This window comes from Pipra filicauda, unplaced genomic scaffold (genome assembly GCF_003945595.2).
Source record: "Pipra filicauda isolate LSUMZ 115617 unplaced genomic scaffold, ASM394559v2 scaffold605_size231112_pilon, whole genome shotgun sequence".
Taxonomy (NCBI): Eukaryota; Metazoa; Chordata; class Aves; order Passeriformes; family Pipridae; genus Pipra; species Pipra filicauda.
In genome coordinates, this window is record NW_024104760.1 from 115,227 (window position 1) to 142,511 (window position 27,285).

The window sequence follows — 27,285 nt, forward strand, 5'->3', positions numbered from 1 at the left end:
CGGCGTCACGGGATTATGTAAAGGGACAGCGGGAGCGACCCCGCACCTTGGGGGTCCCCCCGACACCCCAGTCGGGGGTCCGGTCGCACCAGCTCCTCGCACCGCCCACCTCGGGCTGGAGGCACCGAACCCGAGACTACCGGCACCAGCGCAGCCTTTCTCCTCCTCCTCTTCTTCCCACCCTCCAGCAACGAGGCCCCAGGGCGCTGGGAAGGGGAGTCCCGACCTATCCAGGTCCCAAAAAACCATCCCCTCCCACCGGGGATTTTCCAGCCGCACGAGCCACCTCCAGCTCCATAAAGGTTTTTTTTTTTTTTAGCATTTCCTTGTTTACACCTTTGCCACCCCAAAAACCACAACACCCACTCGAGCCCACCCAACGGGTGGGGATGCGTTTCCCCCCAAAGCAAGTGGGCCCCAGGCCAGCGAGGGGGAAGCAGTGCTGGCCACGTTGGCTGTTGGCTCTCCAGAACAGCTCTGCTCAGCCCCAGCAAGAGGAGCTGGGCTTGTCCTGCACAGAAACCAGCCACTTCGGAAGACAAAACTCCTGCCGTCCCCCCAGCACAGACTCTTCCCCCCAGAGAACTTCCCCACTGCCCAGGAAAGTGGTCTGAGCTTCCACAGGGATTGTCCCTGCCGAGGTTTGCCCTTCCCTGCCCACACATGGGAGGCTCCCGGAGCCTGGCAGCTGCCCAAAGCCAACCCCAATCCAACGTCACAGCCAAGGACTCTCCTACCTCTGGCAGCACCGGGACACGCTCGGGGCAAAGGACGTTCCGACCTGAGGCAGCTGCGCCGGCTCCACCAGAGCACTGAGGTGAGGAGGGGCTGGAGGCAGAGGGGCTGTGCTGCCCCTCGTGTGGCAGCTCTTCATCAGCAGGTAATTAGTGGGCTCAGCTGCAGGGGAGCAGCACAGCCTGGCTGGGGGGTGCTGGTAATCTTTGTTGGGGTACAGGGGGTGCCCGGGTTCTTTTTCCCATCCCAGAGGGAAGGATCTTGCTTTTCCCTGGAGCAAGCCTGCTCCCCCTGCACAGCACCCGGCAGGGACACGAGTTGGCACAAGGGGTGCTCGTCTTGAGAGAGGGGGGACCAGAACACCAGGGCCAGAACACTGGAAAACCAGTGATGCCAGGATCAAGGATTTATTTACACTTCAAGGAAAACTCTCGCCCAGAGTCACATGAGGAAGAAAAAGCAAACAAACCCAAAGAGCAGCGATTTGCCTCCCGAACACAAACGCTCGCTCCCAGCCGTTGTGCCAGACCTCATCTCCTTCTCTGCAAGGAGACTAAAGGCATGATTTGTGTACAGAAAATACAATCTGAAAATAAAGGCCGCCTTTCCAAGGAGCTCTGTCCCTGCACAGGCGGATCAGGAGCCCCAAAGGGGCAGCAGCTCTAGTACTCGTCCAGCGTGTCCGCCCGCGGCACCGACAGGCCCCGCTCCTTCAGCGCCTGCACCTTCAGCTTCTCCGACTCCTGCTTGGCCTGCAGCTCCACCCGCTGCTCCTCCAGGATCTCTTCAATGGACACCTGCTGCAGAGGTGTGTCGCTCTCCTTCTCCAGGTCCTGCGGGAGAAATGACCTGTTGAGCTCCGCACAGCACCCCGGACCGCAGGACACCTGTGCCCACACACCTTCCACAGGTGCCATCAAAGGGTGGAGGTGACGGCGAACAGAGGTGCTGGAGGCACCTGAGGAGTGGGAACACGGGCAGGGACCCCCGGGCCAGCAGGGAGGTGACAGGCAGCCACTAATGACACCCTCCAGCAATGCCACACAGAAGCTGGAGTTTCCCTGCAGCTCCCCCACATTGCTCTTCGTCCTTCACATCATCCCTGATGGGCTTCAGCTACGGGAGACACCTCTGCCCTCTGCACCCTGGGAGTATTTCTGTGATGGTTCAGCCTGAACTGGCCCTGGGAGGGGGCTTAAATTCCAGCCCCCCAGTAGGACAGTGACTGTATTTCTCAGCAGACAGACAGACCACAAATGCCCCCAGCTCAGTCCCAGGCTGCTGCACGAGCTGTTCACTTACAATTTCCCCCAGCAGAACCACGTTCTCGCCCCTCACGACAAAGATGCCCCGAGGGATGTCCCCATACTTCTTGCCCACGTGGATGCGCTCCACAGTCTGGTGCAACACCAAGTTTGCTACAGCGACGAGAGAGACAGAAAACCATCCACATTGCGCTGTGATTTCCGGCTGCACCGAGTGTCCCGTCCCACCAGGCAGAGCCCCCCGGGCGGTGATGGTGCTCTCCCACCACTCGGTGGGTGCTCTGAGCCGCGCCCCCGAAGGCACCGACCGTCTCCCCAGCTCTCTCCACCTCGGCAGCTCCCCCCTCAGCTCCCACAGCCGTGCGGGCAGGGCGGGGAGAGAGCTCAGACCCCCGGGCTGAGCCCACCTGAGACCCTCGTGCCTTCGGCAGCGGAGAAGACGGCGGGCGTTGTTGGTGCTGCAGGTTCTTGGCAAGGAGCGAGCGATGGGCCGGAGCGCGAACATCACCCGGGCTATTTCTGCCCAAACAGCGATGCCAGAGCATCAGCGCGGGACACAATCACGGGGGGGAGCTCCCGGTTCTGGGAGAAGCACCAAGCGACACACAGGCGGGTGTTTGACCCGCAGCACGAACACGCTCTAAAAACGCACCGCGGACCCCTCTTCCTCCTCCTCCCTGCCCGGGACCGGCCCCAGGGGGTGCCCGCAGCCCCCCGCAGCCCCCGGCCCGGCCGTACCGAACTGGTCGATGCTGCGCAGGTACCCGATGAGCGTCCGCCCGTCCCGCAGCAGCACCAGGTGCTTCTCTGCGGGGGAAACGAGAGCGGGGCGTCGGTCCCGGCCCCGAGACAGCGCGGGGGGACCGGAGCCCACGGGGGGACCGGAGCCCACGGGGGGACCGGAGCCCACGGGGGGCGTCTCCCCGCGGGGAGAGGGGTCGGGGCAGCCCGCGGGGGGCAGGACCGCGGGCGCACTCACTGTCGATGTCCTGGATCAGACTGGCCGTGCCGGGCATGTAGTTCATGGTGGTGCCGCCGCCGCAGCGGAAGCGCCGCCATGCGCCGGTGCCGCCGCCACCGCCCCGGAACCGGGCGGGGCCCCGCGGGGCGCGGCCCCTTTTAAGCCGTGCGCGCGGGGCGGGCGCCGATTGGGCGGCGGCGGCGGGGCGCGGGCGCCGATTGGGCGCGGGGCGCGCGCGGGGCGCGGCCATTGGCGGCGGCCATGGAGCGCCGCGGGCGCGCGGCCGCGCCGGGCCCGCCCGGGTCCCCCCGCCCGCCGGAGGCCGCGCAGGTAACGGGGACGGGGCGGGCAGGGCGAGGCACAGCCCCGCGGGACGGGCGGCACCGACCCCAGCCCCGGCCCCTGCCCGGCGCCCCCGCGCCCCGCCGGTTTGGGGTTCCCGGGGCTCCGTTCGCGGGTCTCCGCCCCCCGGGCGCGTAACGGGGCGCAGATGCCCCATCCCGGGCGCGGGGAAGCGCTGCCGGCGGACCCGACTCACGGGGAGGTTTCTAGGGCACGTGTTTTAGCGCAGCGGTCCCGGTGATGCCGCCATCCCGGGCCGGTTCGGCGAGCGGGAGAGCCCCGATCCCACGGCTGGGCATTCCCGGACCCGATCCCACAGCTGGGCATTCCCGGGTCCGAGCCCCTGGATGGGCATTCCCGGACCCCTTACTGGGATTATCGCAGCGAGAGCTTTTTTGGGGCCGCTGTGCAAATTCTGTGCGAAGGGAAAGGCTTTGCCCTCCCAGAGCGGGGTGAGCTCTCCAGACACGGCTGTGGTTTGGTTTATCCTGTGGGACGTGCAGGTCTGGTCCGGCTCTTCCATAAATCCCGGCACACAGGTTGTGCAGTCTCTGCTGCCTGAAGCAGCTCGGGGGCAAAACGCTGCTTTGCCCAAAGCTACAGGGAGTCATCCCTGAGCTCCTGAAATCCTGTGCTTGGTCGTCCTCTTTATGGTTGAGTGGAAGCTCACGTTCCATAGACACATTACTGGGATGGATCCAGGTAAATCCCAACACATCCTGGGCGTGCAGACCTTCCATACACAGGTTCTCAGACCCACACGAGCTGTGGCTCGGGGAGCTGCGCTCCTGCTCCTCAGGCCTGGGGCTGCTACAGCTCCTCTGTTTGCATCCTGTCTGTGCGAGAATGAGCAGGGAAATGGACTTTCCTGGAGCGTTTTCCACCCTCTGGTCAGTGATGCAGTGCTGGGGTCGATGCTCCCAGGAGCTGCTCCCTGTGAGGGGCTGCACCCTGAGCTGACACGGTTAAGCTCAGTGTTAGATCTGGCACGGCCAGGTTAGACCAGGAGAACCTAAAACTGGGTGAGATCAGCCCGGGGCTGAAGGAACCCCCTGGTTAAACGCTGCAGGAAGGGCCAGTCCCTGTTCCCAGAGCCCCTCTGCCCATGTCCATGCCCACTACTCACCTTTCCTCTGCTCTCCAGGCCATGGATTCTCCCTATGCCAACGGAGCCTACAGCCCCCCGTACCCACACTACCCCAGCCTGCCCCAGGCACGGGGGTTCTACTGCTCGGGGCCCCCCCGGGCCCCCTACCCCCCGGAGCCCACGGGCCTGTACCGGCCTCCATCACCCGCTCCCGCTTGGAGCTACGTGTCCCCGGAGTGTCCCGCCGAGGGCTCCGCGCTCCGGAGGCAGCAGGTCCCTGGCTACTCCCCACCACAGGTAAGGGACAGTCTCCAGCCCCGGGGTCGTGTGTGCAGTTCGTGGGATGTTTTTTGGGGGCTGTGGTGGGGGATGTCCAACCTGAACCTGCCCTGGAACAGCTTGAGGCTGTTTCCTCTTGTCCTGTCTCTTGTTCCCTGGGAGCAGAGCCTGACCCCCCCCCCAGCTCCACCCTTCAGCTCCCAGGGCTGTGTGGAGGGAGCAGTGCTGGGAGCGACCCTGGTGGTAACACCTGTTCCCCCTCTCCTTGCAGACCCCGGGAATGCCGATCCCGCAGTATCCGTACGGAGACAGCAGTGCAGGGGTCACGGCACAGGGGCCTGTGCCACAGCCCAGAGCCCCAGAGGACACGTGGGGCCCCCCCTCAGTGTATGGGGTGCAGCCACGTTACGCCTGGCCCACGGCCCCAGGGCACGGGAACCTGTACGTGTCCGACTCACACCCGTCCTGGACCAACAGTGGGGCTCCTTCCCACCCTCCCGCCTGGGACTCACAGGTACAGGGACCTCTTTGCAGACAGGAGACCAAAATCCACAGTTGTGGTTCCGTAAACTACTGGAGGTACCAGACATCATGGGGTGGGTCTGGAAATGGGTCAGACCTCATCTGGCTTGTCCAAGAGCAGCAAAATCAGAAATTGTCCAGCAGGGAGTGTGGGACTGACCTGTGGGAGAGCTGTTCAGCTACAGGTGCTTGTTTTGGGCACAGCCATCCCCTGCTGAGGAGGGGTTTAAGTAAAAATCAGAAGGAAAATGTCTGTTCATTTGGCTTGGTCTGGGTTCGATCAGGAGCCAAGTGACTCTCCAGAGGTTTGATCCCCAGGGAGCAGCAGCCCTGAGAGGCGGATTTGGGGATAGGGGCTGCTGTTCCTTGGGAACACCTCCAGAGTGTGTTGCCTGTGGAGAAGGATCTTCTGGTCTACCCAAACGGGACCGTGCTGAAATCTGTTCAGCATCTCCCCCGTCCCTGGGTAACGAGGGTTCAGGGGCTCACTCTGCTCCTGCAGACACGTGCCCCTTGCTGGGGTTCTGCTCCAGCAGTGCAGATCCCTGTGCCCAGTTTCCCCAGCCCTGCCCACACGTGGTGCAGGCTGAGAGTGGAGACCCCCCGGGTTTAAGGGAGATGCTCTTACGGGTGTTTTCTCCCTCCGACCGCAGGACTCTGCCTACGACAGACCCGAGCAGAGCCCGAGCCAGCACAGCTACTACTCTGAGGTGAACCAGCAGCCCTCGGGGCCGGCGGGGGAGCCCAGGCCGGCCCAGCCCCGGGTGCAGTACAGTGCCCAGCCCCAGCTGTACGACCTCGCCCCGCGCCGGCCCGCCAGCCGGGAGCCCGGAGCCAAACCTGCCGACCCCCCTCCTGCAAATCCCCCAGCCATCCAGCCCGAGATCCAGAGGATCCTCCACGTCATGGGGCAGGCTGAGCAGCTGGAGGAAGAGGTGGATGAGTTTGTAGGGAAAAAGACAGATAAATCTTACCGGCTCCTGGAGGAGATGTTGACCAAGCTGCTGCTGGAGCTGGATTCCATCGAGACTGGGGGCCAGGACAGTGTCCGGCAGGCCAGGAAAGAGTCCGTCCACAGAATTCAGGCCATACTGGAAAAACTGGAAAGAAAGGGATTGTGAAAGCACATCAGCCACAACACACGGCCTGTTGTTGAGGTTCCAAAGAGTTTCAGTTCTCTTAAATCTCAGCTCTTTCTGCTACGCACTACTGACAATGGAAAATAGCAATAAGCCCTGAGTTAACAATCAAAACAAACCCACAAAAAAGCCACCCCAGAAGCCCAGCCCTGACAGACAACTTGGCAAAGGACAAATTGAGAGAGGTTTGAAGAAGCAAATGTCATTAATGAAGATGTTGAAGAGGACTGGGCTGAGGATGGAGCCCTGTGGGGCTGTGTACAGAATTCCCCAGACCAGGCACAATCTCTGGGTGCCTCCTGCAGCCACAGACGGTCTTTAAACACTTGCCAGATGTGCTGCAACGTGCAGCCACCAACCAAGACTCAGGGCTTGTCCTCACTGCCTGTGTTTTCAGCTTCAGCTCCCTCACCATAAAGCCCGTGTGTCCTCGTGGGGGTTGTTTGGCTTTAGTGCACTCAAGGAGTGACACCGAAGTGCTGGAGGGGGGCACTGTGCTGGCACATCACGTCGGGCTGTTCCTCCTCTGAGGTGAGAAGCCAGTCTGGGGTGTCCCTGTGGACTTAGGAACACAGACTGGAAATCCCAGTTCTGCCACTGGAAAGGAGAGGTGCAAGCGGAGGAATGATGTCAGAACAGATGCAGGGGGTTTGGAATTGATTTCCAGGTCACTTGGGTAAAAATCCCGTTTAATGTCCCTCTCATCCTGTGAGTTTTGTGTCCCACTGCACAGCGGGGAGGGAACAGCTCAGCCTGTTTCAGCCTCCTGGTTACAACGTGCTCAGTGAGTCATTGCTGTGTGTGACACTTAATAAACCCTGACAAGTTTTAAACGTTATTTTGTAATTGAGACGTCTCAAAGTCTCTTTTTCTTTAAAGAGAAGTGGTGGGGAAGGTTGTGTAACTCAGACCAAAACTCCAGCCGGGCTGTCTGGGTGCCCAGGTCAGGGGTGAGTGGAACATCTGAGAACACTGGGCTGGGGGTGTCAGTGTGTCCCATCACCTCCCAGGCAGTGCAGATGCTCCAGGAGCCTCCAGCTGTGGCTCCAGGAGCTGTGGCCAAGTTTTGGAAGGGGTTTTGGCACGCCTGAGGCCAGGAGTGCCCTGACCATGCACTCTGAGGGGCTGACAGCCAACCGATGTCCTGGAGGCACCCAGCAGACCCCACATTCCCAGACAGAGCTGCGGGCATGGGACTGACCTCTGGAGCTCGTTGGATGTGTCTGTGATCACACGTGATCAGCCTGCACACCCAGCCGTGTCTGGGGTGAGCTGGGAGGGAGCTGGGACAGGGAAAGACTCAGCTGCTGTTTCATCTTGTCCTGTCAAGAGGGAGCAGCCAGGCTGAGCTATTCCATGCTTGCAGCCTGTTATCTGCCTGTGGCTGTGTTAATCATAGAATCATGGAATGGTTTGGTTTGGAAAGGACTTTAAATCTCATCTAGTTGCAACCCCTCTGCTATGGGCAGGGACACCTTCCACTAGAGCAGGATGTCTGAGCCCTGTCCAACCTGGCCTTGGACACTCCCAGGGATGGGGCAGCCACAGCTTCCCTGGGCAGTCTGTGCCAGGGCCTCACCACTCTGACAGGGAAAAAATTTTTCATAATATTCAATCTAAACCTGCTCTCTCTGAGTTTGAAACCATTCCCCCATGTCCTGGGCAGCCAGCAGCTGTCAGCCTAAAATCCCTGGAGCTGGCTGAAACCGTTTTCTGTGTTTGTTTCAGTAGCACGAATCCCATCAGGAACAACTCTGCATTGTTTATCGCCTCCTGTCTGCTCCAATCCCCATTTCCCTCCTCTCTGTTGCCAGGGAGAGGAGGCAGGTAGATCCCAGCTGTGTGAGGAGGAGTGTGGAGCAATCCTGGTGCCTCACACTCAGCACTGCAATGCAGGGAGCCAGGAGAGAGGGACATGCTGTGCAGGTGGCTGCTGTGTCCCCAGCACTCTGGGGACAGGACAAAGGTCCCTGTGCTGTGGTGACCTGCTAAGAACAGGGTGAGAAGAACTGCAGGTATGTGTGCGGCATCCAAACCAGGGAAAACCTGGGAGGAAGGAGGAAGCTGTTTTGGTGCTGAACCCATCCAGGTAACGTATTCCTGAACAATATTTCCTGTTCCTGCCTCCTTGGCAGAGGGTTATGTAAATCCCTAGTGAAAAGCACAGGAGGGAACGTTAAGTGGGCTGGAAGAGCAGGTTATCATTGCAGGGAATTTGAACAGCTCTGTGGGATGGCCTGGCTACGTGTGACCTTCGGGCGTCCCTGGGTGCGTTCTGTGTTACCCCACACCTGAGCTGAGCTGAGAAAAGGGATCAGGGCACACCTCCTGCACTCAGCCTGCACGAAACTCCAGCTGCTGTAACCACATCCGTCTCCGCTGCCTCCACCTCCTTCACACGGGACCAAAGTGGGTCATGGCTTGGGCAGATGATCCCAACAGAGTCAGTCTCTGCCCAGCAGCCCGGGCAGGAGCTGTGTCAGCACTGACTGGTGTGGGCCCTGCACGGACAAGGTTTGCAGCCGTTTGCTCTCCATCTGCAGAGATGGGAAATTTAGCACTCCTGGCCCTTCAGTTTTCCTCGCCAGTCTCTGCCGTGGTGGAAGTGAGCTCTGGGATGGGAGTTCCTGGCAACTGGTTTATCTTGCAGCATCCACCCACATCTCAAAACCCAAATTAGAAAGTCTGTCTCTGTTTATCATAGGGCCCATCTCTACAGAAACCAAACTTACTCTGGGGTTGCCCCCGTTGCTTCTCCAGCAGCGCCTGGCCTCGGCAGAGGGTTTCTCAATCACCACCGAGGCCAAAGGGTCACAGAGGGACTGAAAAACAAACATTAAATCAGCGCCTCGTGGTTTCTGCTGCAGATCACCCCATGCTCGAGTGTTTGTCCCTGCCGCACGTGGGAGGCAGCTGGCATGAAGGCAGGGGCTTCCCGGTGATGCTGCGCCAGCACCGCGCACCCCCGGCCCCGCACCCGGCTCGGGGCTGGAGTGACCCGCCCGGGAGAAGGGCTCCGGACAGTCCCGGCCAGCGCTGGCACTGCCCGCGACGGCGCTTGGGCGCGGACCCGCCGGGGTCACTGCCAGCGGTGGTGTCTGCAGGCAGGGAACAGGGGCAGGGAACAGGGGCAGGGAACAGGGGCAGGGAACAGGGGCAGGGAACACCGGCAGGGAACAGGGGCAGGGAACACCGGCAGGGAACAGGGGCAAGGGTCACGGGCAGGGACCATGGGCAAGAGCCGCAGGCAGGGATTGCAGGCAGCGATTGCGGGCAGGGATTGCGGGCAGTCCCCGCTCCGCCCCGGCCGTGACGGCAGCGGGGGGGGCCGCGGGCAGCACCGCCCCGGGCTGGGCGGTCGCCGGGGCCGGAGCCGAGGCTGCGCTGCCGCCCGGGCCGGGCCGCGCCGCCGCAGCAGCCGCCGGGGCAGCGGGGCCGGAGCCGGTCGGGGCCGGGCGGCGGGGCCGGGTCCCCCCGCAGGGCGCGATCCGCGGAGCCCCCGGGGGGCGGCGGGACCCCCGCGCAGCAGCTCCGATGTCGGCGCAGGAGCCGCCCCGGCCGCCCCCGGCCGAGCCCCCGGAGCCCGAGCCCGGCGGGCGGTACGAGGCGGTGGTTCCGCACTGGTTCTACTGCAAGGTCACGGACTCGCGGGAGCGGTGGGTCCCCTTCAGCGCGCAGGACTCGGAGCGGCTGGAGGAGGCGCACGGCGCAGGTAAGGGGGGTGGGCCGGGCTGGGCTGGGGCCGGGAGCGCGGGCAGAGCCCACCCGCCGCGGGTGGGGGTCCCACGGCGTCCCCAGTGTCCAGCTCCCGCCATACACCCACCCCTCGGGTGGGGGTCCCACGGCACCCCCGGCCTCCAGCTCCCACCATCCATCCACCCCCCTAAGGGTGGGGGTCCCACGGCACCCCCGGCCTCCAGCTCCCACCACCACTATCTGTCAGTCGCCCTTTGGTTTTACATCTCAGGTCCCTGCTCTTAAATCGGTGTAAAGAACAGGCCTGGTGAGGTCAATGGGGGAGCATCAGGTGTGTGCTCCGGGTAAACACTGTCTGGGTACCAGGGAAAAATTCCCTGGACACATCCATGGCTTCCACCTGGGATGCCAGGTTTTCCTTCGGGGAAATTTAAATTGGAACTTTTTTTTGGCCACGTGCCTGGCTCCCAATAACCGAGCTGTTTGGATGCATCAAATGGTCTGACTGTGTTCAATTGATACTGCTCTAAATTATACATAATCACAGTGCAAAGCATCCTCTGGTGAGGCTGGGAGAATGCTAGGAGGATGGCAGGAATTCTGCTGGGGGATTCCCCTCGTGGGGAAGTGTGGAGCTGTGCCTGCTCTGGGAGGAGCAGGGGTCGGGGGTCAGCTCCGAGCCCTGCACTGAGGCCCCCGTGTGCCAGATGTCACCATCTGTGCCACCCGCTGCTGCCGCGGGCAAAGCTCCGATTGCCCAAGGTTTGGCTTCCGTCCTCCCTCGCCCAGGAAGTTTTGGATTAGAGGTCGTGCTGCCCGCCCCCAGTGCCACAGCCCAGCCTGGCATGGGGCACTGTGCCACCAGCCCAGCCCAGGGGCAGAGCCAAAAGGCAGGGAAGTTCACAGGATTTGAGGTCCCTATTGGGGTCAGTGTGGAGTTCTCCGGGAGGGGGATGATTTAGAGACCCAGGTGCACCCCCACCATTACACAACGCACTTTCCAGGCCACAAATTCACTTGTACTCTAAGCAAGGCAGGAAGAGGCCATGTAAGCCTGGGCCCAAACCAGAGACAAGGACAGTTAATGCCTTCATCTTACCTTCTGCCTCCAGGGGACGTTTGGCTTGGGGCATCTCTCCCAGGATGCCCCGATGCTGCTCTCGGGGCTTGGCTGTGGGCAGTGCTGGTGCCTGCTGCCGTGGCTCAGACCTGCTGTGCTCTGGCCTCGTCCCTCTGGCACGTTACAGCCTCCTGGGAGCGCCCTGCTCCGGGCCTCTGGCGGTTAATTCCAGGCCTTGGTTCCACAGGGAAGGACCAGGAGGATGTGGTTGTCCCGACGTCGGGGGGCAGGTACGACGTGCACCTGAAGCAGCGGCAGCGCGTGGCCGTGTACTGGCAGGAGGAGGTGTCCGAAGTGCGTCGCTGCACCTGGTTTTACAAGGGAGACAAGGACAATAAGTATATTCCCTACTCGGAGTCCTTCAGCGAGGAACTGGAGGTAAACACACCTTTCCTGTTGGTTTCCATCTTGGCCTCTCCTTGTCACACACCGGCCCTGATGTCCCAAACCCCATATGGGGCCACTGGCGCCATAGTCAGGCCTGAGGACACGAACTCCAAAGAGGCTTTGGCACGGCCTTCCTGCAGCTGATTAATGGAACTGTGAGCACTGCTGTGGCCTCCCCGTCCCCTGCCCTCGTCGGGCTGCAGCTCATCCTCCTGCGACACCCTCAGCATCAGGCTCTGCTTTGGGAAGATGCATGTGTAGGGATAGAGATGTATGCGTAAAAACACACAGCATTGCAATAATCTCTGTTCTGACGTGCCAAAAATACAGTTTCAAGTTGATGGGGAAGACTGACGCTGCTGCTGTCAAAGGGGGGAGGTTCTTAGACACCCTCAGCAGGTGATCCTGGGATGACCCTGCTGCTCCTCCAGCTGATTTCTCTGCCACTTTCGCAAAATGTTGATAAGATATCCCGAAAACTGGGTGGGGAATGTCTCAAGAGGTTGAACATTCATGGGAGTATTGCCAGCTGACTCACAGAGGGTGTTCTCTTCTGTAGGAAGCTTACATGATTGCCGTGACCCTGGATGAGTGGAAGAAGAAGCTGGAGTCCCCCAGCAGAGAAGTTATTATCCTGCACAACCCAAAGGTGAGCAGGGCCTGATGTGCTGACCAGCGAGAACACCCCCTTGGGTCTCTGCAGGTCTTGCTTTGTGCTCTGGCTTTGTGCTGTTCCCTTCAACCATGTCTGCTGAGGAATGGGTTTGTCCCAGAGGCATTCCCCTCACCTGCCTGTGCACAGGAGAGGGCAGTGCCAGAAAAGTCTGGCATTTCCTTCACGTTTCCTCTCAACACCTCTTTGTGCAGTGGGCTCGGCCCAGTGCAGTCTGGTACCAGCCCGTGTCACCCGGCAGCTGCTGCAGCCAAAGCTCTCTCTGCTCCACCAGGGTCACTGACAGGCTCTTCTTGTTTCCCAGCTGATGGTGCACTACCATCCTGTCGCCAGCTCCGACGACTGGGTCTCCACTCCCACGGAACAAGGTCGACCCCGGACTGTGAAGAGAGGAGTGGAGAACATCGCTGTGGAGATCCCCAACGGTGAGCTCGCTCCTCCCTTCCACCCATCCAGAGCTATGCAGTGTTTTCCAACCAGTGCACTCAAAAAGACTGACAGAAGCTCCCATGATCCTTTCATTGAAGTGCACATCTAAACACTTGGTGCCCCGAATGGTTCCAACAACCTCCCCAGCACCAGTGAGCTGTGCCATCAGTGAACACACAGAGGCAGTGAGAGGGGGGAAGGCAGTGAGCTTGCAGCTCCTGCATGGAGACAGAGCTGTTGGAAGCTCTGCAGTGCCTGAAATTACCCCTGAGGTCTTGGCATCTGTGTTTGTACAGGAGGAGAGTTTGTTTCCCTGGTAGGGACACAGGGGTTTATCACTTACCTGCGTTCTGGTGACTCTCTGGGGCACGTGTTCTCCCCATCTCTGAAGCTGAGTGTCGGCTCTGCCCCCTCCCAGCTGCCCTGGGCTCCCAGTCAGGCCTCAGGACTTGTCCCTGTGGGGAGGATGGGCAGTTACTCCTGTCTAACCCCTGCATTATCCATGCATGCCTGTCCTCAGGAAGGCACGTATGCAAACTAACGTGAGTGGGAAGTAGAGACAAGTCCTAACTCCACCTGGGGCCTACCTGGGAGATGCAGCTCCATGGGGCCCAGTAGCTCATCGGAGTGGGCTGGGCACGGGGCAGCTGGACAGAGACCTCCTGGTCCTGCCCTTCCTTGTGCTGGATGTGCCCCACGGGTGGGGCTGAACTGCCGGGAGCATCCATTCCCCCCGGAGCGAGGGTGGTGACAGGAGGGGGATGAGCCCCTCTGCCTCCGTGCCCTGAGCTGCCCTTCCCTCCTCAGGAGAGCCCCTGCAGATCGACCACCTGGTGTTCGTGGTGCACGGGATCGGCCCGGCCTGCGACATCCGCTTCCGCAGCATCGTGCAGTGCGGTAGGTGTGGGCTGGGAGCCCGGCCCGGCCGAGCCAGGAAAAACCTCATCCTGGACGCTGGGAAACGCTGTCAGGGTGCATCACACCATCCCGGCACGTTGGCAGGCTGCACGGTCACCCCTGCTGACTGTGGGGAGTGCGAATGGAACGTTCACTAACCCACCAAATCCCGCCTTCTGGAAAGGTTTGGGCAGCCACTGCTCGTCAGTGTTCTGCTGCTGCTGCTCCAAATAGTGAGTTTCCCAAATCAGATACGGATTTTCCGAGTACCTGTCTAAACCTGCTAAACTAATTAGTAGCCTGCTCAATCCATTGCTGCGGGTTAATCTCGCTGGGTGAGGTCCCACAGGCAGCAGCATCACATTCTCTGGAGTGATTTGGGACAGCAAAACTCCGTTCACTGTGAATTGCTCAGTGCTGTAGGACAGGTGATCCCTGAACCTGCCTGGAAGCCCAACGAGATTTAACTTGTACAAGTCAAGGGAGCTGAGATGTTTCACAGTGTTTCCTATGAATGCTGGCTGTTCTTCTCTGTGGCCTGCTGATGAAACTATTTCAAGGCTGCTGAACATTTGAAATGAGGGAAATCAGCCTTTCTGCCTCAGAACTGAGTCCTTACAAGTTCATCTCCTCCCTTATGATTCCTGCACAGGCATCTCCACAACAGAGTTATTTTTTATAAATTTCTAAAAGTACTTTATCCTGACTGCTGGGCTCTGCCCATGTGAAGGAGGTACAGATGGGACAGCAAAATCCAGTAAACACACGTGACAGGACATGAAGCCTCCCCTGATCTCAGTTAAAGATTCAGGGACTTAGGGGAGCAGCAGCAGATTAAAGACCCTGGTGGGATTTCCCCGTAATGATCTTTTATCGTATTAAGTGGTGTTGGTGCCACGGGCTGGCCCTGGGGCGTGATGGATCTCCGTAAGAGTTCATCTCTTTTCCAGTGAATGACTTCAGGAACGTGTCCCTGAGCATGCTGCAGGCACACTTCAGGAAGGCCCAGGAGCAGCAGCAGGTCGGCCGGGTGGAGTTCCTGCCCGTGAACTGGCACAGCTCCCTCCACTCCACTGGTGTGGACGTGTAAGTGTCCCACAGGCACCTCCTCCAGGGCCCGTGTCCGTGGGGATGGAAATGTGCACAGGCGGCCTCCTCTTCCCTGGAAACACCACTTTTTCTGTTGGAAAAGTGGAGGGAAAGCTGTGAGTGTTTAGGGGTGAGCAGGACAGATGGGGACCCCCAGGCCCCCTCCCTGCAGCCATTCTGCAGCGCACAGCAGGCGCCTGCTCCCATCAGCACCGAAGAGCAGAGGCTTCTGCCTCTCCCTGGCTGATACCGGGAGGGACTGTGGACATCCACACCTTCTAAAGGCCTCTGGGAACCAAGTACCCAGTGTCTGCACTCGAGCACTGCTCTGCAGTGTCCCAGGAAGGGCAGAGAGCAGGCCAGGCTCCTGGGGAAGAAAGGACAGGCTCTTTATTCTTGGAATGTAAGAGCACGGGCTGTGCTCTCCTTTTGGTCTCAGCATGTGCCGAGGGCCTGAATTACAACACACGTCCTTGGAGGCGGTGTCAGTCCTGCTCTCAACTTACATTTTGCTTTAGAAGCCTGGTGGGGTTCCCTGGCATCCTCAGCTGCAACTCCCTCTTCCCTTTCCCCTGCAGTGACCTGGAGCGGATCACACTGCCCAGCATCAACCGCCTGCGTCACTTCATCAACGACACCATCCTGGACGTGTTCTTCTACAACAGCTCCACCTACTGCCAGACCATCGTGGACACAGTGGCCTCGGAGATGAACCGCCTGCACCAGCTCTTCATGCAGAGGAACCCGCTCTTCAAGGGGGGGGTCTCCATCGCGGGGCACAGCCTAGGTAAGGGGCTCACCCACAGGTCCCATGAGCATCCCCGTGCCAGGGGAGCAGGGAGGGTAGAATCATACAATGCTTTGGGGGGAAATGACCTTAAGGATCTTCTCATTCCAACCTCCCTACCATGGGCAGGGACACCAGGTTGCTCCAAGCCTCGTCCAACCTGGCCTTGGACACTTCCAGGGATGAGGCAGCTGCAGCTTCTCTGGGCAACCTCCCCACTGAGTAAAGAATTTCTTCCTGACATCTAACTCAGCCTGTCTTGCGTCAGTTTAAAGCCATTGCCCCTTGTCCTGAATGAAAAGTCCAGGGTGCTGCTCTTCCCTCCCAGCAAGGAGCTGGCTCGGGCTCTTCCCCACCGTGACGCTGACGCTCTGCCCGCGCCTGTTCGCAGGGTCGCTCATTCTGTTTGATCTCCTGACGAACCAGAAGGCTGACCCCGAGGAGGAGGAGCACAGTGCACAGGTACAGCCTGGGCTCTCCGGGGGTCCTTGGATCCAGGGGGTCACCGACCCCACACTTCTGGGTTGCAGGGGGAAGGGGGAGACCCCCCAGCGTGCAGATTAGTGAGCAAAAAGCGTGATCCCGAATGGATGTGTTCACAGGGGTCCACGACAACCTCAAGCAATGGGGGTATTAAGGAAGTAAAAGAAATTCTGAAGAACCTGGAGCTGTCTGAGTATTGTGATGTTTTTGAGAAGGAGAAAATGGACAGGCAAGCACTGGTAAGGAGCTCCCCTGTTTTACTGGCTCTTGTGGCTCTTCCTTGCTTTTCTTCCCCATCATTCCACCACTGCACATCTTCTGGTACTGAGTCACTCACACATGAAATGTATCTGAGGATGAACAAAATCCCAGAGAACAGACACCTCACCACACCTCTGCTCCTGGACTAACACCTGCCTTGCATATTTTCCAGTTCTTGTGCACAGAGAACAACCTTAAAGAAATGGGAATTCCCTTAGGACCAAGAATGAAGATACTCCATTACATCAGCTCCAAGGCAGACACACAGGTTTGTTTTCTGCACAGCTTATGCTCATCCCATCACATCCCATCCCTCTCACACAAGGACCCCTTTATGTTGCTGCAGGATCAGAGCTCAGCAGCTCCCAGGCACGGCGAGGAGCGCAGAGCTGAGCCGGGGTCCCCGTCACAGCACGACCCAGAGAGCACAGAGGGTGTTGGGAACTGCCAGTACAGGGACGTTGGCCTAGGACAGGTGACAGCTGAGCTCTGACTGCACCCACGAGGCCCTCGTAACACCAGCACAGAGCTCATCTCAGGAACAAATCCGAACCTCCCTCTTTCCCAGGTCTCAGCAAACTACCCCCAGCTGAACTACAAGCCCACCATCTTCTTTGCCTTCGGGTCTCCCATCGGGATGTTCCTCACAGTGCGAGGAGTGAAGCGCATCGACCCGAACTACAGCCTGCCCACCTGCAAAGGCTTTTTCAACATCTTCCACCCCGTAGGTACAAGAACCAGAGCCGCCCTGCCTGAGACACGGGGAGCACGAGCCCTGCTCACTGTCCTCTCCTCTGTGCAGTTTGACCCCGTTGCCTATCGGATCGAGCCCATGATCGTCCCAGACCTGGAGTTCGAGCCCATGCTGCTGCCCCACCACAAGGGCAGGAAGAGGATGCACCTCGGTAGGGCACAGGCAGCCCCTGTCCCCCGGCCCAGGGCTGCTGCAGCCCCCAGCCCCACACCCACCCCCCTCCTGCCTTGCAGAGCTGAAGGAAGGGCTGACACGCATGAGCGTGGACCTGAAGAACAACTTGCTGGGGTCGCTGAGGGTGGCCTGGCAGTCCTTCACCCGCGCCCCAGTGCCAGCCCTGGAGGCCAGGAGCACCGACGCCGAAGCAGAGGCAGAGGCTGGCACAGAGAAGCAGCCAGGTCAGTGCCAGGGGGTGCACTGGGCAGAGGGGAGGTGGGGATGCAGCCTTGGGAGCTGCCCGTGGAGCAGCATGTGCTCGGGCTCCCCACAGCCACGCTGCCCCTCGTCTGTGCCCAGCAAAGGCGCTGCCTTTGGGCTGTGGGTGCACCTGGCTGTCCCCAAATGCTGTGGCCTTCCCCTGTTAGTGCCTGATGAAGGAGTTTTCTGGCGGGTCTCAGCACACCACTCTACTTTTTAAGCCTGCCAAGCCTGTCCCCCTGCTCTGGCTGTCTCTTGCACTACTGTTTCCAGGCACTGAATTCAGCTGCCTGTATTGTCATGGTTGCTGGTGCCCCGTGGCTGAACCACGCTGCTCCTCGTTCCTGCAGACACAAAGCCAGAGGAGTCCCCTGCAGCAGTGAAGGAAGAGGCCCCGCTCATTAACGTGGGGAGGCTGAACGGGGGGAACCGCATCGACTACGTGCTGCAGGAGAAGCCAATAGAGAGCTTCAACGAGTATCTGTTTGCACTCCAAGGCCATCTCTGCTACTGGTAAGGGTTTGTGATCATCAGAGCTTCAAACTCACGTGTGGTGAAGCAGAATGGCATCACTCTCAAAGCCTGTGTAGTAAGAAAAGCCTTAACTTGAGGGAACAAGACCTTCTCCTGCCTGAGACACACAGAGGGTGGGCAGGGACAGAGGAAGGAGACCAGTGTGGTTCTCCTTGCCTCGTGGGGCATCTGCAGACCACATCTACCCAAAACATCACACGTGTCCTGACAGGGGGCAGGGAAGCATCCCCTTCTAAGCCCCATGTCCTTCTTCTCCAGGGAGTCAGAGGACACAGTTCTGCTGGTTCTGAAGGAGATCTACCAGACACAAGGCATCACACTGGATCAGCCTTTGCAAGGAAGCCAGTGACCAACCTGTGCTGTTCTGGCTGTAAGTCACCTTTGCCTAAACCCCTTCCTGATTTCCTAGGACATCTCAGAGGAGATGTGGTTTGTCCGAGGGAACAATATCCCTTATCTAAGGCAGGGAACTTGTGTCAGATTTTTTCTTTGGCCTGTCAGCACCTTTGGCTTCTTTCCTGTTCCCTGCATATGACCACCACCAGCCAAGAGGAGAGAACCAAGGAGGGTCCAGGAGACTGTGCTGGGTGGATTCTGGCTGCCTCACTTGCAGCTATTCCTGTGTCCTCCTTTTGCTTTCTTAGATCCAATTCCACTGAGTACTCACCAGGAAAGTCCAGATCTCTTCTCTGCCTTCCTCTCTCCTCTGCTGCCGTGTCCTGCATGCTGCTTCCCAAGTACTTGCTGCTACCTGGAGATAAGGATGGATTTTCCTCCATTTTGGGTAGGGGTGGTGGGGGGTAAAACTATCAAGGGAAAACACTTCTGCTCGAACACACACAGAACCCGCATGGTGACTCCCTGTGGCAATGTGTACTCTTAACCCTCCACCCTGTGAGCCCCCACACCAGCTCCTCCAGCACTGCAGCACACGAGCTGTCCAGGCTCAGAACCCACCAAGGGGCTGACCCTGCTCCTGGCCCAGTGAGGACACTCACAGCCTGGGACCTTGAGGAGCAAAAAGCCTTAACCACGCAGCCTGGAGGGGGCTGCAGCAGCCTTGGAGCGGGGGAGATTGCTGACTGCTCACACAGAGCACCCGGCACCAGGACTGCCAGGGCCCAGGCTGCTGCTGAGCCAGCAGGATCTGTTCACCAGCCCCCCTCATCTGCACTGCTGCTGCATGTTTGTGCACCCCTGGGCCGTGCCGGGCAGGTGCCCCATAAACCACGTCGTGAGAGCGGCATGTTCGTGCTCCTGCTGTGCTGTGTTGGTAGTGACGTCCCACCACCCTCACCCAGCCCACCTGGCAAACCAGGGGCCTCCCCCCGGTGCTGACCACGCCAGTGCCCAGCTGTACCTGAGGAAAGCTCCACCTCCACGTCAGACTGCAGCCAGGCTGGGGACAGCAGCTGCTCCTGGGCAGTCTGGAGGCCTGGGCCAGCCCTCAGTGCCCTGCAGGGACAGAGCAGCGCTGCCGGCCCGGGGGCTCTCAGGTGGCCACAGGGATCTTGCGCCTGCCACGCTCCAGTCGTTGTTTTTAGCTTTAAATGTACAAAATACAGCCAGCAAAGTCGGAGCCCAGATCCACAGGGCCTGGGCACAGCAGCAGTGACACCAGCTCTGCAGGCAGCTCAGTCTGCAGCTGCCTTGGAGCCCTGCTCTGAGGGGGACAGGGCCAGAGAGCCCCTGTGCTCCCTCCCTGGCCACCAAACCCCCCTGGGCTGGCTCAGTGCCTGGGCTGGGGCTCCAGTGCTGCGTGAGGTGTTGCTGTGCAGCCTTTAGAAGAGCCAAACCACTTTCCCTCCCGCTGAGTTTTGCCCTGCACGGGGTAAGGAGCCTTCTTCCCACAGCCTGTTGGTTTGTACTGCCCGTTATTTGCACTACTGGAAGGGTTTTGTTTGCAGCCTCCATCCCTCCTCCCCTCCCAAGGAACAGAAGCTGTTCTTTACCTGACTGCAGGAACAGCCAAGCTGCTCAGCTGGCACCTGAACTACTGCTGGCTAAAGCCTCCTACGGGAGTAGGAAAAGGAACAGTCTTAACATGGGACACTAATGATCAGCTTTTTAAGTTATGCACTTTGTTAAAAAAAAAAAGTTAAATACATTTTAAATGTTATTTAATGTCTTTTCCAGTAAAAGCCAAAATAAATAAGTAGATGACTGTGGTACGTGCATGTCTGGGGGGAGAAGGAGGGACTGGAGAATTTACCTGTGCAGTTTTAGGGGAAAGTAAAGCTATTTCTGTATTTCTGTTGAAGCTGCAGGGTCAGAGGGCCCAAATTGCAGCTGATGGGGCAGTGTTTCATTACTGACTCATCTGCCTCACTCTGCTACAGCCTCACCTGTGCTGTTTGCACACACAGACACTTGATCAAACCACACCTTGTCTATGGAGGGAACCTTCCTTGTCTGTGATGTGACAAACAACTGCTCACTCAGTCCTGCCAGGCAGCTGGCTCTGGATCTTGGTAGCACAGCCCTGCCTTGTCTGAGACAAACCACAGGCAGGGAAACAAGCACCTGGGCAGGGATGCTCTCAGACACCACTTCATTTTCTGCTGTCACCTCCTTACAACTGTACTAAAGCTGCAAGGAAAAAGGTACAAGATGAGCACCCACCAGCAACCCCTGCAGACACCAGAGGAAATGGCTTACACAGAGACAACCCAGGCCTTGAAGTAAAGCTTTAGTACCACAGCTCATTACAAAAATTAAACTCCTTTATTTGGCAAATTAGAAAAAACTCAAGGCTGGCAGGTCCTGCACTTCATTTCCCAGGAGATGGGCTGGGACAGCTCAGCTGGATTGCAGGGAGGTGACCAATGGTGCTTCCTGGACTGGACACTAGGACTCCCACCAGACTGGGCACACTGGATTGTCAGATTTTCCCAGTTCTTGCTTCAGGACCTTCATACCTGGACTGTCATCCTGCAAGGTGGCACCTCAAGTGCTCCCCTCGCTTCACAGGAGGCCCGAAGTGGAGGACACCTATAAAATTCCATTAAACGAAGCAACACAAGCCCCTGGGCAGGAGACTCACCGGCACTGCAGGGAACCCTGCCTGGGGCTCATCCTCATCAGAACCACTGCTGAGCAGCCTCCCCAAAGCCTTGCCCTGCCCTGGCACCCAGGGATCAGCAGGACAGAGCCCATCACTGTATGTCCAGGTGGAAGCTGGGAGCTGGAGGCTTCTCCTCATGCACTGGCGGCGGTTTGGGCTTGGACAGAGACGGTTTGTGGCACATGGAGTCTGTCAGGGGAGGGTAGTACTGCCTGTAGCACAGGTACGCAAGCACCAAGCCCATCATGGAGCCAACCAACACATCTGTGGGCAAGACCAGAGGAGAGTTAACGACCCTTCACCCTCCCAAGCCTCCCTGATGATGGAATTCTCCAGCAGCAGCTTTTCAGCTGGACCTCCAGCCTGACCCTCGGCTGTAAAACCAAGCTTGTATATATTTCAAAAACCCAGAGAAAGGCATCAGCGCCCTGCAGGAGGCACCAGAATTACCACCAGAGGAGCAAGCAAACCCCCAGGTTGCTGTTGCGGGCCCTGAACAGCCCTGTGGCACCACGGCCCCACCCGCTGAGCCCCGTCCGGGTGCGCGGGCGGGCACGGACCCACCTTGCCAGTGGTGTTTGTAGTCGCAGGTGCGGGACACGGCGATGAGGGTGGCGAGGAAGAGCGGGAGGAGGAAGGCGCAGAGGCGCAGGGCCCGGCCCCCCCGGCCCGGAGTGAAGCTGTGCAGCTTCCCCGCCAGGTAGAAGGCGGAGAAGGCGAGACCAGCGAAGGCGACTGGAAGAGAACAGAACAGCATCGGCTCAGAAGAGCTCCGGGCTCTGCAGAGGGCCCTCAGTCAGACCCTCACCCTGTGGTGGAAGGGCTGCAAGGGGAGTCTCTCCTGCCCCTGTGAGCCAAGGGAAGCACCAGCTTGGGAGTGGTGACGGATCACAGAAGCTGGTACCCAGGGTTACAGACAGCTTCTGACCACATTTCTCACCCCACTGCTTTGCAGAGGGAAACCTGAGGCCCCTGACGAGGCCAGTGAATGCAGCCAAAGCAAACCCAAGCTGCCCTCCCCACGGCTCCTGCTCTCCACAGCTCGCTGCCCAGGGCTGCAGCAGGAAGGGGACGTGGAGCACTCACAGGACGCGTGTCCGCTGGGGAAGCTCTTGCGTCCCTCGGTCACTCTGCGGGAGTCCCCCGTGCACACCAGCTCCGCGTTGGCTCGGCCGTCCGGGAAGCAGCGGTAGAAGAAGTCGGGCCGTGGCCTGGGGCAGAGATGTGAAGCACAAAGCACACACAGCCATTGGTGTGGGCCCCCATGGAGCACCCACATCCCCATGCCAATGCAATCCTGCCCGGCACAGGTCTGAACGAGCCCCTCTGAGCGATGGCCAGAGACAGCAGGTCCCCACCAGTGTTTGTTCTAATACTGAATTGTCTTTACAGCCAGAAAAACCCACATCCTTTCCAGTGTGTCACACTGAGCTCCTAGCCCTGCTCTGGCTTTTGCAGCTCTGCCCTCAGCACAGATCTGCCTCCCCTCCCCTCCCTGCACGGCACTGCTGGGAACCAGCCGGTCTCTCACCTCCCCACGACGAGCTTCAGGGCATTGGTAAAAAGCCCATTCAGGGCGAGAGCAAGGCTGGCAGCTGGGAGAGAGCAGAGGGGTCACATGAGCATCATCCCCACCCGAAAGTGCAGCTTCGAGGCACGTTCAGGCACGGGCAGGGCTCAACCTGCCGCCCTCTGGGACGAGGAGGAGCTCACCAAGGCAGGCTTCCCGCGTGTCCTCGCGGTCGGCGCTCATGAACAGCCTCGCCAGCACGATGAGCAGCAAGGGAGACAGAAACGCAATGAACTGCACAAAACAACAAGATTTTTAGGTGCCAGTGAAACAGCTTTAAGCTCTCACAGAAAACCACAGCAGCTGTGCTCAAGAAGACTTCCCCCCCCAAAGCCGAGCAGAAACCGTGCTCTCCGAAGGGCACTTCCATCAGAAGCACAAACCCATCCCAGCTGGATTTGCAGCAGGCCCCGATCAGCCCAGCATGTCCTCGGGTGCTCAGACAGCTCCTCTGGCTGGTTATTGGGGGTGTCCCCAGCCACAGCACCTCAGTTCTCCCCTCCCTGCCAGCCCCAGCATTAGTGCCCTGTCAGCAGCACCCTCGCTCTGTCAGCAAAACCACTGAGCTGCTGACTCAGTTATCACCATTCCCATCTCAGCCCGACTGTGCCGGGGGATTTCACCCCGGGGCACCCACGGCGTGGCTGCCAGGCTGCCAAGGAGCTGCTCCCACCTGAGTTCTGGCATATGTTGTGCTTTACGCCACCAGTTCCAAATGCTACCCCGAGGTTTTGTCCTTAATGTTCAGTGCCCACCTCTTGCAGAAAATCCCAAGTGCCATTTGCCAGGAAAAGCAGGAGCTTGCCCAACCCAGGAGCCACAGCCCCTGACCTCACACCTGCTCCAGAGGGAGCCAACCCCTCTGACACGCTGCTGGTCTCCTCAAGTCCTATACGGGGTTATGTCAAACCCTTTTCACAGAGCCTGGAGCCCTCGGGAAAACATTTCACAATAAAATGATAATAAACTCTGCTAAAAATAGCTGCTTTCAAGGAAAACGTTCCCTGATAGCGAGAGCTATGCTATCTTTGTGCTCCTGGGAATTTGGACGTGGAACGAGATTACGAACAACAGTGCAAAGTCCACACTAGTTTATAAACTTCAAATCCCAAAGACAAGCCTGGATGGTAAAGCCTGAAAATGTGATAAAAGTTACTGTAAGTCTTATCTAGTTTGTATTAATCTCACAGGATGGGCTGGAAGGTACCACTGGGGGCCAACCTGTCTAACCCCTCTGCTCAGGGTCCTCAGAGAATGTCGCTCAGGATTGTGTCCAGGTGGATTTTGAGTGTCTCCAGGGAATGAGACTCCCCCTTCTCTAAGAAGCCTGTGCCAGTGCTCAGTCACCCACACAGGAAAGTTCTTTCTTGTGTTCAGGTGGAAATTCCTGTGTTTCAGTTCGTGCCTCATCCTCCACAGAGCAGAGCCCTGCTCCATCCTCCCAACCCCTCCCTTCAGCTATTTATCCACATGGATACAATATCCTGCCCTTTCAGCAACCTGCACTAGGAGCTCCAGGTATTGCAGTACAAGCCTTCAGCCAGCAGCTTTGCTTTAACAGGAGAGCTTATAATTAGAGAAAAAACAAAGTAAATGCAGGAAACTGGCACGGGCTGCCCAGAGAAGCTGTGATGCCCCATCCCTGGAACTGTTCACAGCCAGGTTGGGTGGGGCTTGGAGAAACCTCGGCTGGTGGAAGGGGGGCATCCCCCATGGTGGGGGGGGACACGACAAGATGATCTTTACGGTCCCTTCCAACCCCAAACACCCCATAAACTTACAAACATGAGGGCGGTGGGAACGTGGTCCACCTCAACGTAGGGGTTTTTATAGAGCCACATCTCCTCGGGCTGCACCACGCGCTGGAAGGGCGGCAGGAACTCCATGATCCTGGAACGAGACAAGGCAAATGAGCGCTGGGGCGGGCACGGGGGGGTCGGGGCGGGGGTCCCGCACTCACCCGAAGGTGGCGAGGAGCAGGGCCCGCAGCGCGGTCTCGGCCGCCAGCTCCGCTCGCCGCATGGCCACTGCCCGCCCGACGAGCCACCGCCTCCGGGGCGGAGCGAGCGCAGCCTCCGCTCCCTTCCCGGAGGAGGAACCGCGGAGCCGGGAGTCCCGTTATCCATCCCCCCACCCCATACCCCCCCCGCCGCGAGACGGAACTGAGTCATCTCATCGTTGGAACATTCAGAACGATTTATTGAAGTTAACCTCAAGCAAAAATTTTCAGATCAGTGGAATGTCATTAAAAACCTTTCCAAAGGAATCCTCACGGAAAAGCAAAAAAAAAACAAAAACAAAAACCGAAAACAAAACCAAAACGAAACAAAAGAAACAAACAAACAAAAAAAAACAAACCAAAAAAACCACATCTGAATTCCAGAGTATTTGTCAAATAAAATAAAAAAAGGCAACATCTCAGTAAATAGAATGTACAAAAATTATATGTTCTACCATCACACACAGTCAGTAAGAAGCTAAAATATTACAGGCAAGTCTCGATACGCTCTACCTAGAGGACAGGAGCTATCTATGTACAGGGAACCAGCTTTACAGGCTTCACACTATGCAAGAGGACAGAGGCCAACACAAACCCCCCAAAATATCGGATATCTCAAAGTCTATGCGGCAACATCAAGTCATGATACAGTAATGCCCCGTGGGATCGGACACTCCTCCTTAGTGTCAGGGCTGCGTCAGCGTCCAAAAACTCCTCCAGACCGACTTCGGTGAATATCGATGCTTTGCTAGTAAAGACTCGAGTGATTTCGTTAAAATAACATTTCACAGAATCTACAAAGTTTGTTACAGATAAACAAAGTCTACAGAAATAACAACTCTACAAAGGTCCATCTTACAGAGCACGTGGGGATGGAGGCGGATCCGCAGGGATCTGTGTTTGTGCAACATCACTCGCGTGGAGACAAACGGGTTGGGGTCCTCACAGCACCCCAAATGCAAATCCCCCCCACCCCCTGGATCAAACGTGATCACCCCGGGGGCTGTGGCAACACCACCGGCTCCTTGGAAAAGTGACACAGACAGATACAGCTCCACCTGGGAACAGGGAACGTGGGGGGTCTTCCAGTCTGTTTATGACCCAACACCAGTGAGAACTGCTTGGTGGGGGCCTCTGAGGGACCCCCACTCCGTTGGGATCTCCGGAGGGGACCCCACTCCGTTGGGATCTCCGGAGGGGACCCCACTCCGTTGGGATCTCCGGAGGGGACCCCACCCCGTTGGGATCTCCGGAGGGGACCCCACTTGTTGGGATCTCCGGAGGGGACCCCACTCCGTTGGGATCTCCGGAGGGGACCCCACTCCGTTGGGATCTCCGGAGGGGACCCCACTCCGTTGGGATCTCCGGAGGGGACCCCACTCCGTTGGGATCTCCGGAGGGGACCCCACTCCGTTGGGATCTCCGGAGGGGACCCCACTCCGTTGGGATCTCCGGAGGGGACCCCACCCCGTTGGGATCTCCGGAGGGGACCCCAGGCAGCCGCCTGGCCCCCAGAGCTGGCGGTGGCATGGGGAGGGCACAGCCCCAGGGAACAGGGAGTGGTGAATGGCTTTGGCAAATTAGTACATTTTCCCTTTTTGATTCACATTAATCACAGAAATCCCCTACACAAAGCCCAGTCCCAGCTCCCCACCTCCCGCTCCAGAACAACGAGACCCCTCCCAGGGGAACAGGGACCTGAGCTGCTCACTCAGGAATACAGTATCACAGGGAACAGCTTTGCTTTTCTTCGTTTTTCCTCAGAACAACACTGGGAACACATCCAGCGTGTAGGAGTGTATTGTAAGTGCAAAATGTTTTTGCTACACAAAGAGAAGTGGCGGGGAAAGCTGATGGGAATGGGAAGCAAAGGGACAGCATCGCTCCAAGGTCGCCGTCTCCCACGCAACACCTGGTGAACACACACCTCCGAGACAGCTTCCAAACCCTCCCTTGCCGTGGACCCACTGCACAGCGGGAGCAGGAAGGAACTTGGGGGGAAGTCAAGGACATTTTCAATGCAGTTATACAAAAAATTATGTATAAATAAAAAAAAAAAAGCTGTAAAAGGAACCGCAGAGCTTCAAGTACATTAAACCCTGAATTCATGAGGCAGAGGTTTCCATGTTAAAGTGACTTCTCCGTACCAGCGTCGGACACCCCCATCCCACCCTCCCCCCTCCCCGCCCACATAATTCTGTAAAGTTTCAATATATACAGATTTTATGCTCATTGATAATTATGTTTAGTAATTGTGTCTTTCCCACTCTATCCTGAAATTAAGATACAAGAAGTTGGGGTTTTTTTATAAGAAAGGCCAAAAATCCACGTTCCAGCCCTATTACTCCATTTGAACAGATTCTCCAAGACCATGTGGTGACCAGAGAAGGTGATTTGCCCACAAAATTGCCTTCCTGAGCTGCAAATGCCTTCAACAGTCTACAGACAGGACAAGTCTACACAATAATCCGACAGCTACAACAGCAAATGCTTGCACTGTGTGTTCAGGAGTGATGGAACCAGCCTCTGCACCACTGGAATCACAAAATCATGGAATTCTACCTTCTAGACTCATCTGGCCAAGGGCTGCAGGACATCTGGGGCTGTGCTCAGGAGCAGCTGCAGAGGAAAAGCTCCAGTAAAGCACAGACTCCATCACCTGGGCAGAGCAGCTCAGGCACTGCCCAGGTGCCACAGCTGGAGGCAGGGGGTCACCAGAAGTGTGGGGCCCACCCCAAAAATTCAACACAAAACTATGGGAAAAGTGTGCCAGTGTGTTCCCATGAAGGAACAAC

At 58.2% G+C, this 27,285-nt stretch overlaps 4 protein-coding genes across 8 annotated transcripts; 2 read left to right on the top strand and 2 right to left on the bottom strand.

The window, feature by feature from the left end:
* The first annotated feature begins 572 nt into the window (after window positions 1-572).
* Window positions 573-7,176, top strand: BAG4 (BAG cochaperone 4). Of its 4 annotated transcripts, none has more exons than XM_027744844.2 (4): window positions 573-817; window positions 4,448-4,687; window positions 4,941-5,183; window positions 5,845-7,176. In XM_027744844.2, the coding sequence occupies exons 2-4, from the start codon at window positions 4,451-4,453 to the stop codon at window positions 6,310-6,312; spliced, it is 948 nt and encodes a 315-aa protein (XP_027600645.1). In that variant the 5' UTR covers window positions 573-817; window positions 4,448-4,450; the 3' UTR covers window positions 6,313-7,176. The 4 variants fall into 4 exon arrangements, with proteins under 4 accessions (XP_027600645.1, XP_027600644.1, XP_027600646.1 ...); XM_027744843.2 differs by lacking the exon at window positions 573-817 and adding an exon at window positions 868-880; XM_027744845.2 differs by lacking the exon at window positions 573-817 and adding an exon at window positions 3,254-3,291.
* On the bottom strand, window positions 1,124-3,078 carry LSM1 (LSM1 homolog, mRNA degradation associated). Its single transcript, XM_027744850.2, has 4 exons — window positions 2,980-3,078; window positions 2,739-2,807; window positions 2,038-2,153; window positions 1,124-1,568 (listed from the first exon to the last, which is right to left on the bottom strand). Exons 1-4 carry the CDS (start codon window positions 3,023-3,025, stop codon window positions 1,398-1,400), a joined length of 402 nt encoding a protein of 133 aa, XP_027600651.1. The 5' UTR covers window positions 3,026-3,078; the 3' UTR covers window positions 1,124-1,397.
* Window positions 7,177-9,753: 2,577 nt separating the features above from the next.
* DDHD2 (DDHD domain containing 2) lies at window positions 9,754-20,028 on the top strand. 2 transcript variants are annotated; one of them, XM_039388068.1, is made up of 17 exons: window positions 9,754-10,042; window positions 11,334-11,524; window positions 12,093-12,182; window positions 12,511-12,631; window positions 13,443-13,532; window positions 14,483-14,618; window positions 15,200-15,408; window positions 15,737-15,870; window positions 16,011-16,130; window positions 16,325-16,420; window positions 16,499-16,627; window positions 16,721-16,876; window positions 16,955-17,057; window positions 17,140-17,304; window positions 17,674-17,836; window positions 18,116-18,227; window positions 18,502-20,028. In XM_039388068.1, exons 1-16 carry the CDS (start codon window positions 9,865-9,867, stop codon window positions 18,204-18,206), a joined length of 2,172 nt encoding a protein of 723 aa, XP_039244002.1. In that variant the 5' UTR covers window positions 9,754-9,864; the 3' UTR covers window positions 18,207-18,227; window positions 18,502-20,028. The 2 variants fall into 2 exon arrangements, with proteins under 2 accessions (XP_039244002.1, XP_027600634.1); XM_027744833.2 differs by having other exon boundaries at window positions 9,755-10,042; window positions 15,800-15,870.
* A 531-nt stretch (window positions 20,029-20,559) lies between these two features.
* PLPP5 (phospholipid phosphatase 5) lies at window positions 20,560-24,513 on the bottom strand. The gene is made up of 7 exons (XM_027744834.2): window positions 24,452-24,513; window positions 24,273-24,381; window positions 22,635-22,725; window positions 22,453-22,516; window positions 22,008-22,132; window positions 21,486-21,656; window positions 20,560-21,185 (listed from the first exon to the last, which is right to left on the bottom strand). Exons 1-7 carry the CDS (start codon window positions 24,511-24,513, stop codon window positions 21,013-21,015), a joined length of 795 nt encoding a protein of 264 aa, XP_027600635.1. The 3' UTR covers window positions 20,560-21,012.
* Window positions 24,514-27,285: the final 2,772 nt, after the last annotated feature.

What these genes read in the sequence shown, in the direction of transcription:
- LSM1 (XM_027744850.2), bottom strand. Translation starts at nt 3,025, where the DNA reads ATGAACTACATGCCCGGCACGGCCAGTCTGATCCAGGACATCGACA. An exon ending in GCGCAGCATCGACCAGTTCG is followed by an intron (nt 2,154 to 2,738) that starts GTACGGCCGGGC and finishes TCGTCGCTGTAG; the next exon opens with CAAACTTGGTGTTGCACCAG. An exon ending in TGGTTCTGCTGGGGGAAATT is followed by an intron (nt 1,569 to 2,037) that starts GTAAGTGAACAG and finishes TTTCTCCCGCAG; the next exon opens with GACCTGGAGAAGGAGAGCGA.
- BAG4 (XM_027744842.2), top strand. Translation starts at nt 4,409, where the DNA reads ATGTCCATGCCCACTACTCACCTTTCCTCTGCTCTCCAGGCCATGGAT. An exon ending in CTGGCTACTCCCCACCACAG is followed by an intron (nt 4,688 to 4,940) that starts GTAAGGGACAGT and finishes CTCTCCTTGCAG; the next exon opens with ACCCCGGGAATGCCGATCCC. An exon ending in CTCCCGCCTGGGACTCACAG is followed by an intron (nt 5,184 to 5,844) that starts GTACAGGGACCT and finishes CTCCGACCGCAG; the next exon opens with GACTCTGCCTACGACAGACC.
- DDHD2 (XM_039388068.1), top strand. Translation starts at nt 9,865, where the DNA reads ATGTCGGCGCAGGAGCCGCCCCGGCCGCCCCCGGCCGAGCCCCCGGAG. An exon ending in CATCGCGGGGCACAGCCTAG is followed by an intron (nt 15,409 to 15,736) that starts GTAAGGGGCTCA and finishes CTTCCCTCCCAG; the next exon opens with CAAGGAGCTGGCTCGGGCTC. An exon ending in GGGACGTTGGCCTAGGACAG is followed by an intron (nt 16,628 to 16,720) that starts GTGACAGCTGAG and finishes CCTCTTTCCCAG; the next exon opens with GTCTCAGCAAACTACCCCCA.
- PLPP5 (XM_027744834.2), bottom strand. Translation starts at nt 24,513, where the DNA reads ATGCGGCGAGCGGAGCTGGCGGCCGAGACCGCGCTGCGGGCCCTGCTC. An exon ending in CTGAAGCTCGTCGTGGGGAG is followed by an intron (nt 22,133 to 22,452) that starts GTGAGAGACCGG and finishes TCTCTGCCCCAG; the next exon opens with GCCACGGCCCGACTTCTTCT. An exon ending in CCCCAGCGGACACGCGTCCT is followed by an intron (nt 21,657 to 22,007) that starts GTGAGTGCTCCA and finishes GTTCTCTTCCAG; the next exon opens with TCGCCTTCGCTGGTCTCGCC.